At 46.3% G+C, this 11,472-nt stretch overlaps 4 protein-coding genes across 4 annotated transcripts; all 4 read left to right on the forward strand.

Moving 5' to 3' along the window:
• Window positions 1-194: 194 nt before the first annotated feature.
• DFL_003901 (uncharacterized protein) lies at window positions 195-2,257 on the forward strand (the record flags this gene model as incomplete). Its single annotated transcript, XM_067632906.1, has 4 exons — window positions 195-379; window positions 464-594; window positions 665-1,399; window positions 1,473-2,257. The coding sequence occupies 4 exons, from the start codon at window positions 195-197 to the stop codon at window positions 2,255-2,257; spliced, it is 1,836 nt and encodes a 611-aa protein (XP_067491127.1).
• Window positions 2,258-3,309: 1,052 nt separating this feature from the next.
• Window positions 3,310-5,388, forward strand: DFL_003902 (uncharacterized protein; the record flags this gene model as incomplete). Its single annotated transcript, XM_067632907.1, has 3 exons — window positions 3,310-3,729; window positions 3,801-4,397; window positions 4,462-5,388. The coding sequence occupies 3 exons, from the start codon at window positions 3,310-3,312 to the stop codon at window positions 5,386-5,388; spliced, it is 1,944 nt and encodes a 647-aa protein (XP_067491128.1).
• Window positions 5,389-6,790: 1,402 nt separating this feature from the next.
• On the forward strand, window positions 6,791-8,326 carry DFL_003903 (uncharacterized protein; the record flags this gene model as incomplete). The annotated part of the gene is made up of 1 exon (XM_067632908.1): window positions 6,791-8,326. The coding sequence occupies one exon, from the start codon at window positions 6,791-6,793 to the stop codon at window positions 8,324-8,326; it is 1,536 nt and encodes a 511-aa protein (XP_067491129.1).
• A 1,025-nt stretch (window positions 8,327-9,351) lies between these two features.
• On the forward strand, window positions 9,352-9,918 carry DFL_003904 (uncharacterized protein; the record flags this gene model as incomplete). Its single annotated transcript, XM_067632909.1, has 2 exons — window positions 9,352-9,602; window positions 9,681-9,918. The coding sequence occupies 2 exons, from the start codon at window positions 9,352-9,354 to the stop codon at window positions 9,916-9,918; spliced, it is 489 nt and encodes a 162-aa protein (XP_067491130.1).
• Between the last annotated feature and the right edge of the window lie 1,554 nt (window positions 9,919-11,472).

Genomic DNA, 11,472 nt, shown 5'->3' on the forward strand with positions numbered 1-11,472 from the left:
TATCTTCAGGGTATTCCCACTTAGATGGAATTTCCATAATCTTTTAGATCTTATCTCTTTATTCCATCTCCTCCTGTCCTCTAGGCTTTCTTTACGAACGTCCCTTGTGGATTGGGTGAAGAATCGACATATTTAATCAATTCGACAAAGACGAAGATTGTATTCGCTTTCCTCGTAAAGCGAAAGTCGCAAGAATGGTGTCCTTATTTTCGAAATTCGGACCAAACAAGTCCGAGGCTACAGAAGTAGCGGTTGATGGCAAAGATGAGCGGTACGAGACCTCGAGCATTGAGTCTGCTGAGAAGCAGACCGGTGTCCAGAAGGTGGAAGCCATTGCCTTGACTTGGTCGAAAACTTCCTTATGGGTTGCCTATGCTGGGTAAGCTTTAACCCCATACATATGATTTGAATATATACTGTTATTTGGCCGTGTGAGACGATACTAATATACTGGTGTGATCAGTATCCTGTTAATGGCTACCTCGACATCCCTCGAAGCGCAGACAACATACCTGTACTCCTCATATGCGCTGTCTGGATTCGGGTTCCATTCGCTCCTGTCAACTATTTCGATCGTTACTGGTGTCATGTATGGTGAGTGTTACATAATGGTCGGTAGCTTCTATTAACAGGGCGTGAGGCTAATATATGCATCCTTGAATAGCCGTTGTGAAGCCCCCTATGGCCAAGATTGCCGATGTGTTCGGTCGTTTCGAAGCATTCGTGTTTGCCATCCTCCTCTTCGTCATCGGATATATCATGCTCGCGGCCAGTAACTCCGTTCAGACATATGCCGGCGCCCAGGTCTTCTACGCAGCTGGTTCTACTGGTCTACTCATTCTCCAACAGGTCTTCGTTGCTGATACCACAGATCTGTTGAATCGTGCCTTGTTCTCTTCGCTTCCCGACTTGCCATTCCTTTGGACCGTCTGGGCTGGTCCTGAGGTCGGTGCTGCTGTCTTGAAGGGTACTACCTGGAGATGGGGGTACGGTATGTGGGCTATTATCTTGCCTGTCTGCTCCCTCCCACTTCTCGGTGCCCTCTTCGCCAACATGTTGAAGGCCAAGAAGAAGGGTCTTCTCCCACCAAGCAAGATCAAGGAACACGGTATCGGCGGGTTCTTGGTCAAGACCTTCTGGGATCTGGATGTCATCGGAATGCTATTGTTCACAGCTGCTTTGTGCTTGATCTTGATCCCTCTTACCCTCGGAGCCGGCGCAACTGGAAAATGGAAGAACCCAAGCTTGATTGCTATGATGGTCGTTGGAGGTGTCTGCTTGATTGCCTTCCCATTCTTCGAGATGTCGAAGAAGCTTGCTCCAAGCCCACTTCTTTCGCTCAGACTCCTTAAGAACCGAACCGTTCTTGCTGGTACTCTTATCGCTGTCTTCTACTTCAGTAAGTACCCAATTGGTTAATCGTATATATGTATATACGCGTATGGTGGATTCATGCTAATATCTCTGAACAGTGGCTTTCTACCAATCTGTCTTCCCATACTTCTACTCATACCTCGTCGTCGCCAACGAACAATCCGTTGTCTCCGCTGGTCGTATCGTCCTTACCTTCTCCTTCACTTCCACAGTCTCGTCCATCATCATCTCCTTCATCATCAAGTGGACCGGACACTACAAGTACTTCGTCTGCGCCGGTGGTCTCATCTACATGCTCGGATTCGGACTTATGCTCCGATATCGTGTTGAGGGTTCTAGCCGTGCCCAGATTGTTATAAACCAAGTCCTCGTCGGTCTTGGTGGTGGATTCCTTAACGTCCCTGCACAATTGGGTGTCCAATCCGTCGTTCCACATCAGGATGTCGCCGCAGCTACTGCATTGTTCCTTACCGCCATCTCTGTCGGCCAGGCTATTGGATCTGCTATCTGCGGTGCCATCTGGACTAACACCCTCCCCCAAAAGCTCAACCAGTATCTTCCAGAAGAAGTCAAGGTCAATGCTTCACTCATTTACTCCGACTTTACCCATGCTAGCTCTTACCTATCTGGTAGCAAGGCTAGAATTGCCATCAACAGGTCATACCAGGAGACCATGAGGTTGATGTTGATCGGTGCCTTGGTTAGCGCCGTTCCAATCGTGTTCCTTACATTCTTCATGGAGAATGTGGACTTGAAGGCTGGACAGCAGAACACCAAGGGTCGTGTCTTCGGCAGCAGCGGTTCAGATGCTGATGAACGTGTCGCACAGGAAGAGAGCGCTATCCATGAAAGAAAACAGTCGGAGGCCGGAATTAAGGCCTAGTCTGGGTAATTCTTCGACAAGGGCTTGCTCCAGTTTGTGGTTTTTTGCATGATGTGTTTGTTGGATTGTTATATTTAATATCATATGCATGGATCTCATCCGGGAGGTGATACGAAGCATGGCTATGTAATCTATGGCTGTATCAGACGGAGATATGAATCCAAGAATAATATAATGAGTATATAAATTAATAAAGAATGGTTATAATTATGAATATAGTCATAACGTGCGTATTGAACGAAGCACTAATACCCCACCATACCTTATCAAGACATGGCGATACATGCCATGCTATCTATAGTCTTAAGTAACTTAACGTAACATAACCTATTCACGTTCCGTTCCGGACTCCGAAGCACCCATCCGTCATCCTAGCGCTGCCTGATACCAAGTAGTATCCTGACCGTAAAAAACAGACTTCGCTGTCACCAGAATCCATACTATCTATTGGTTTAGTAAAAGCGTGTTGCTCAAGCTGTGCAACATATCGGAACCCAGAAGTCGACAATACGCAGACATGATTCGATCACAGTTGTTGACAAGAACAAGAACAAGATGCTATGTTTACCTTAGCCGTTACGTTCCATTATTGTCGCACCATGCGGGCTGGTCTGAGCTCTAGGCTGCCACCTTGCGAACTAGATAGCTGCTTCTTGATGGATGTACCCGCCAGCTCCTCCAAAGCGGGCAGGTGGGGCGCATGGAAGAAAGCATCGAACGTCAACCCGCGGTGGTGCGACGTACTCGGATTACTTTACATAGTCCAGTACGGTCCGCAACAAACACTCGACAGCCTCGTCTCTTAATTATACAACCACCGGGATACCTTTAGCTACCTTTTGTATATATTTGGGGAGGTATATACATAGAAGTAGCCTCAGGGCATGCGGTTTATAAAATCCCTTGTCCCCCGATCTGGATTATCCAAGTCTATTCGAACCCAGCTGCTTCAAACGAGATCAAAGGCATCCTTAACGTCCTTCCGCGGGGTCGCCGTCAATACCCGCCAGCTTCCAACACCTGCCCAATCCCGTTATCGCCGCCCCGCGAAAATGGATATAAACACCGCCATCACCCCGCCCATCAGCCTGACCGCTGCCGATACCGCCAGATTCACCACTCAAGCGGAACCAAAGATGCTCGTCAAATCCCCCGGGTCGCATGACCCTAATACCCAATCGAACTACTTGATATTCTACCCGCTGCATAATAAGGTTTCGATAACGGTCGATTTTGAGAAGAAGAGATTTTTGGGCGATATTACCACCGAGTTTGAGTGCAGACAGCAAGGTACTTGCGATGAGATCTTGCTAGATACTAAAGATGTAGAAGTGCAGGGTGTGGAGATTATCAGCGGACCTGGATTGAAGGGTTGGAGTCTTGGAGAGGAGGCGAAGAAGGGCAATTATGGCAGACAGTTGAAAATTTCCTTGGTTAGCGGAGTGGACTACCAAGATAAAGTGACCGTGAAGGTATAACCAATCGCCCATTACTTAACGGCTTCGAAGAATTACGGGCTCGGATACTAATAGAATGTACTTAGATCAACTTTGCGACCACGGGCAAATCTACTGCCCTTCAATGGCTCACGCCCGAACAAACCACGAACGGCAAATTCCCTTACGTATTCTCACAATGCGAACCAACTTATGCTCGTACGATCTTCCCATGCGCGGATACGCCAGCCGCCAAATCCACATACGAGTTCTCCGTCCGCTCCCCACTCCCAGTACTCTGCTCGGGTCTACAAACAACCGTTGGCTCGTTTGATAAGGAATCCGGATCTCTTCTATACGGGTATGAACAGAAGGTTCCTATCCCTTCTTATCTCTTTGCTTTGGCTTCTGGGGATATCGCTGGAACAAGAGTTGGTCCACGAAGTTGGGTATGGGGTGCCGCTGAGGAGCTTGTGAGGCTCAAGGCCGAGTTGGACGGAGAAGTCGAGAAGTTTATCTCTATTGCCGAAGATATCACGGAGAGCGAGTATGCTTGGGGTACATATAACGTCTTGATTCTACCACCAAGTTTCCCGTTCGGTGGTATGGAGAATCCAGTTTTCACCTATGCTACACCGAGTATCATCAGCGGTGATAAGGAAAACATTGACGTTATCGCCCACGAGTTGGCACACAGCTGGAGCGTATGTCATCCCACTCTCTGATTACAAATTCCGAGGATCATAATAACCTGACTTGATTATACAGGGAAACCTCGTCACCAACGCCACCTTCCAAGACTTCTGGCTCAACGAAGGTTGGACGGTCTACCTAGAACGTCGTATCGGCGCCGCCATCCACGGCGAGAAATTCTTCGACTTCTCCTCCATCATCGGCTGGAAATCCCTCGAAGAATCAGTAAACGAATACGGTCCGGACCACGAATTCACAAAACTCGTCCCCAATCTCATCGACCAAGATCCAGATGATTCATTCAGCACCGTTCCTTACGAAAAAGGTTTCACTTTCCTAAGGAAGCTGGATAAACTCGTTGGTCGTGAGAAGTGGGATAAATTCATTCCGCATTACTTTAAGACATTCAAGGGGAAGAGTTTGACGAGTAGGGTGTTCAAGGAGACTCTTCTGGCATTCTTTGAAAACGATACCGAGGCTTATGAAGCCCTAACTACAAAGATCGATTGGGATAAGGAGTACTACTCTCCTGGATTGCCAGAAAAGCCCAATTTCGACACCAGCATGGTCGATGTTTGCTACGAGCTGGCCAAGAAGTGGAAGAACAAGGATTTACTAGGATTTGAACCCTCCAACAGCGACATGGACGGCTGGACGGCCAATCAAAAGGTCGTTTTCCTCGACAAACTGACCTCATATGACCCCTTCAGCACAAAAGATATCGATCTCTTGGCCAAGACCTACGGTTTCGATACTAGCGGAAACATGGAAGTGGTATTTAGATTCTACAGCGTGGCTTTGAAGGCTAAATATGAGAAATACTACGAACCGGCGGCGAAGTGGGTACAGGGTATCGGAAGAATGAAGTACTGCAGACCGACGTATAGAAGTCTGGCAGCGTGCGATAAGGACCTGGCGGTTAAGACTTTCCGGGAGAGGGAGTCGTGGTATCATCCCTTGTGCCGGGCTATGGTTAAGAAGGATTTGGGGCTAGATGATTAAGTTTGAAGTACATGCTGCACACTAGTTGTGGTTTTGATAACAAGGAGAGATATATATCCCTTGAAGATGTATTCTAAGGAAACAGATTAGGAAAAATGTGCGTGCATTTAAGCTCCATATTAATATATCCTTACTCTACAAAATTTCTCCCAAACATACCATGCTTTCCAATCGCTATCATTCCACCTATCTTTATTCCGGTCATTATAAAAGTCTGAGATACCCTCCCGGCAAGTCGATCGATAGCAGTGAAAATAAGACCCCGCGCCAAACCCGGAAGATCATATGAGATAACTGTAACGCAACTACGACAGCTACTCGCCCGTGCGCTCATAGCATTATAATCCTTCGATCCGAGAAAGATTACCCCGCATATAAGACAAGGCGGCTTTGCCAAACCGATGTACGAGTACGGGTATTCACCAAATTTCTTTTTCTTTGCCAGATAACTTAGTAGCAACAGCTCGGGATGTTGAGGGGCGAATATTCTTGAATGCTCTCCGATGATTCTTGATGTACGTTCTAATTGGCGTAATTTTTCTAGGCTGGAAGTTAGGGCTGCTTTCATGTGGGAAACGAAAGTATTGATTGTAGTTTCCTGGTGTAGGTTTCCGGGGCGGTGTTGGAGTAACCAAGCACTCGTTCTCCTGAGGTTCTCGCAGGATTGTAGGTGGATTTGGAAGGTTTAATGATTGATTGATTGTGAGATTGAGAGACTCGTGCTTTTGAAAGGGAAAGGAAAAAGAGGAGGATAGTAAAAAAAGGACGCTAAGTATCACATGCTTAAATAAATATCCAAATCTCGATACTTGTCGCTATTTTGAAGCCAGACGATCATGAAACGTGGGTAGCTTTGAGATCAAAACGTGCGGTAGAAGAGCTCTACGGTACACAGTTACGTATTATTATCTGGAAGTGCAAAATTGCCATATTTAGCTCTACAAACCTATAATATCAAACCAAGCAAGGTATAATCGATCGAAGACTATTCATTACCATATTACTATACATAGTATATCGGTGTTAACATCGGAGCACTACAATATCACGCATCAACTATATTATTGATCTCTATGGTATGTTTTGAGTTGCGGGTGGCCAAAAAATGTTGGATTCCGGTTTAGGCAATCAGGCAGTTTTGCCCGTTTGGGGAGTCCAATGCAAAACAAACCGGACGCGGACGCGTTAATTGCGAAAGCCTCGCTGCTGAACCAGAATCTCCGCTTCCTTCCCAGCCCACCCAACCACAACTCTAATCACCATACCAAATCTAGTACCTCCGGACCCTCGCTACCAAGCACCGTCTACAGACCCCTTTTATCTCGAGTTTACTTAATCAGGCCTTCGGCTTCTTTTTTATTTATAGCTGCTATTGGTAATTAAGTAAAAGGAATACAATACCATGCCTCGTCCACCTCGCCGTACAGCGGCTTCGCGTCGTGGCGAACAAAAGACTGGTGCTACCTCAAAGCTAGTCTCCCCCGCCCTAGCCTCTATTATCCCATCCTCTCCACCCTTAACTCGACGTACTAGAATCAGCAATATCACAAAATCTGCTTCCGTCCTTTCAATAACCTCTGATGTTGACATGGTTCCATCGACACAACCTCTCTCCAACATTGCTCCCGAACCATCAAGGACACCATCCCACGTTTCGGAGAACACAATCACAAGGGCAAACTATGCCGCCTCGGCCCGAAAGACCGGACCTATAATAAACATCGAAGTATCGAAAACTCCATCTCCGGGGCCAAAATTTCGAGTCGAAAATATCCTTGCTACATCAACACCTACCGATGTTCTGAGAGGGAAGAAGAGGGATTCAAAGACCGCCTTTGAAGAGGACTTTGCAGCGGGTCTTATAGCCGCTGAAGATAGTGATGGAGAGGAGAATGCCATGCCGGATACACCCTCGAAGAGTAGTGGAATGAAGAAACGGAGGTTAAGCCAGGAAAGAGTCCCTACCGGCTTCTCAGACGGAATACCCGCCCTGTTGAATGTCATGGGTAAGACCGCGATAGATAAGGGCAAGAGGGTATTAAACCCTGATGAAACCATCACTTTCAACTACTCTTCGAGTCCTGAGAGGTCTCCGGCACCAAAAACATTCGGGATTCTGCATGTATTAGAAGATTCAGACTCCGAACCGGAAGAAGACGAGGAAGAGACAGACGAAAACGAGCCGGCTCCTGAAGAGATCGTTCCTTCTCGCCCATGTCGGAAGAGGCCTATCGGTGAGAGGACACAACAAGAACAAGAAGAACCTAAACACCCTTCAACAAAAGCATTACAATCCTTATTACCCAAACGAAGGGCCAAACCAAAAGCAATACCAAAATCAAAATCAAAATCGAAAGTGACCAAGGAACCCGCCAAAGACAAAGGCAAAGCTCCTGCAAAATCCCGAGCTGCGCTCGGTGACGTCACAAAGGATATTCTCGATGACGATGAGCTTCTAGCCATCGATGCTCCACCCAGGCCTATGTTTGGAGCTGGGATGGATATCCTCTCTGACGATGAACTCGGCCAGGAGATCTACGTAGACATTTCGGCCCGTTCGTCCTCTGTAGGGGCGGCACCACCTACACCTGCCTCTCCGCCGAGGAGAGCGACCCGAGGTGCGAAAGGGAAAGCGAGAGCAGCATCTGCAGAACCAGAATCCGGTCGAAGACCCAAGAAGACATATGGCAAACCTCGACGTCAGCACTCGGAGGTGTCGAATAAGGAAAACGATACCCCTGCACCGGGCCGAAGTCGTGGTAATCAGTTGTCTGCGATTTCCAAATTGGCTGATGCTGCGAATATAGAGTTGAGCAAGAAGGAGAAGAAAGAGGTGGCTGATATCAGGAAGAAGTTTAGAGAAGTTGATGATTGGGATTTATGTTTTGAGGACGTAGTACCGAGTAGTAGTGATGGCGTTGTTAGGAATGGGAGGTGAAAGTTAAGTGGGCGATTTGGATAAGTTTTCAATAATCATAACTGGTCACTCCTTGATATAATATTTCCTTTTCCTTTTCATTTTCATTTTTCATTTTCAATCTCAATTTTCCTTTGTTGATGTCACTTGCTTAATGTTCCAGCAAGATGACTTTGGGTTTCTAGTTCTGGTTCTATCGGCGTGGTTATTCGGCGCTGCACACACACTCTCTGGCCTATGGCGGATTTTCCTTGATAACGAATCTGTATTCTAATTAATGAATTAATGACTTCTATCAGCTACGTATATGTAGCTATAAAAAACAATCAATCCTGGTTGTACATTCCGTGCCGTGTCAATCATGTGTATGTTGCAATTGTCCCCAAGGATAAAGGATCTCACCCTGAACCCTGAATCAGTGCATGACAACTGTTAGATTCGTCCTGAGAACAGTATTCTCGATACAAAAATATCATCACCATGTACCACCATCATCGGGTAAACTTTACTTACCTGGAACCCATAACTATGATTGACTCCGACCTATCTCCCTTCGGTTCATCTTTCCCGGTTTCATGCGTAGCACCGCATATACACTGTCAAGACTGTGCTTTTCAACTGAACCACCTTGGCCATTTGCATTTACAAGAAAAAGAGCGGTGTTCGATCAATGAGATTTATAGATGAGACGCCAGTTCGCCCGTGTCGAGGTTTAGAGATAAATACCCTCCTGTCTCCCCTCTTGGGTCCGATGCTATTCACTCCTCATGCTCTTCAGTATCCTATTCAAAGCTGCTTTTTATAGCGACTTTGAGCTCTTGGGCATAATCCCTTCCATCTTTCCCTCTCACTCTCGACATTGCTTGAAATTTACTATTCCAATTTGGACCCTTATATTCTTTTGTCCCCAACCGGACCCTCCCTTATAAAATTCCATTCAGCCGTCTATATATACCAAGGCCTAGGTACTATAGACCCAAATACTATCTTGTCGTCCGCAACTTCTATTTGATAAGTCGTTAGAATTGCAGTTACACATCGATATCATGTCATCCTCCGGCGTCATCCATGGCAGAATCACCAAAGGGAAATCAACCCGCACTCGTCGACCACCAACTTCAAACCAATTGATAAAATACGTTCCAGAAACGCAGCGGCAGATTCAACCCAGCAGGGCCAAACTTACCAAAAAACAGGCGGAATACGATGATGAAATCAAATACTTCTATATATCCCGTGGGTATACCCTAGACCAGCTTCATGAAGCAATGGAGATAATCTTTCGGATAGGTGCAACGTAAGTTTTCTCAAACCAGCCTGATTTGCTCATCCTGCTTCGTGAATGGTTCTAACCAAGGTTACCTTTTACACTTAGGAATAAACAATACGGCGGCTACGTTGATCGGGCTGAGTTCAAGAAGAAAGCGACGCGAGACGAATGGGCCAAAATTGCGCCATACTTCTACGCTTGCAAAGAATTGAAAAAAGATGTAGCTGTCAGGATAAACGGTCTCTACACGATTGAACCATCAACAGTGAAGAAGGAGATTAGTCGACAAATCTTGCCTGTTCAACAAGCTATCCTCCAGCGCCAGCAACCAACTACGTTCTAACTCTGTCACTTTATCAGAATCTGTACACGTGTTTGAATGTTTTAATATTAATTAAAACTATGTGCAACAGGTCTTGATCCAAACCAACCGCTTTCCTTTGGGCGGATCGAAGCATATATTCCGTCACCCCAATCACTATGCCAAAAAATTCCAGACCGAATTGTCCAGCAGCTTCCGATATTATCCTCGGAAAAGTTTCTCCTCCAGATCTGCCATAGCCAAATCAAACAAAGATATGGAAACGGTAAGAGCTCAGTGGAGTCGTCAGTAGTGGTTACTTTAAATATCTAAGGGTCCTTCTCTACCGACTTTCGAATAATCTTTTCGACGCTGGTGAGGTTGGAGAGTTCCTTGACAACATCACGAAGTTCGGGTATCGGCCATCTTTAAAGGCACTTCTCTCGCTCGATGTCCTATTGCCATTTCTCGCGTTACGACAAGACGGAGAACTTATCGACCATATTTTCAAAGTTCACGGTCAAGATTATACTGGCACGGTATGGTACGAGACGTTCAAAGATTTATTTGACCTCCGTCTTAATGACCTGGGTCGAGAAGCCAAAAGCGGTTTTAGAGATACAGATCATACATATGAGATCCGGCCTGATGAAAAACCAGAGTTTGCCAAGTATATAACCAATGGTATAGAAAAATACGGGGTACGTGCCCGGACAGTGAGGGATTGCTTCGTTCTGATTTCCCTCTCCGTGCGCTACATGACCATGGGAATCGAGACTATGCTAAGGCTGTGGCCGCCTAATATCTCCCAGGATGAAGTCGAGTCAAGTTACATGGGGAACTACCGGGAAAGTTTTCTTGAACTTGAAGGTGGTGAAATGGGTCTTCAAATGCGCCTTGACTTAGGGTTCCGCAGGAATCTCCATTTGGCTATGCTGAAAGCTACCCTTCGAAACGATGTTGAATCTGTGCGTGCTTTGCTCCCACATTCGAGAATCACGATTTCCGATGTCACGGCAGAAACTCTTCTCAATGTCAATAGTGGAAAGTGTTTAGCCTGGGATATGCTTGGAATGGGGGGTTTTAACGCCCTGATAGCGGCAGCTTTACGAGATCTTCCAGCCTGCAAATGGGAACCCTTTGACTTCCACTGCTTCCTCTATGTCGCATATCGACGAAGGGATATCCATTTAAGGGAATTCTTATTAAGTTATTGCAGGGCATATAATAAGAATATTTCAAGTGGGTTCATGTACTCTATTTGGAGGACTTTTGAGTATTTTCCATCTTGGCATCTTCCATTTTTTTGCTGTTTCTGCGACGATTCTTATCGACCTCGTTGGAAGCAATTAACGCCCCGAACTCATTTATATCTCGTGTCCCGAGCTGAGTGGTGCGAATGGCTTATCGAGCATGGTGCTGATATATCTCCGGCCCAACCACCCCTGCGTGGCCGCTCTATCAAAACGAACGTATTACTCCATGCGGCGAAGATTGGGACATGTCGTACCTAATGATACGGCACGGGCTTGGTGTTAATACTTTGGACAACCGTGGAAAGTCCCCTCTAGATATCTTAATTACCCGTGATTTTTC

The sequence above is a fragment of the Arthrobotrys flagrans genome (assembly GCF_004000055.1).
Source record: "Arthrobotrys flagrans strain CBS H-5679 chromosome Unknown unitig_0, whole genome shotgun sequence".
NCBI classification, from domain to species: domain Eukaryota; kingdom Fungi; phylum Ascomycota; class Orbiliomycetes; order Orbiliales; family Orbiliaceae; genus Arthrobotrys; species Arthrobotrys flagrans.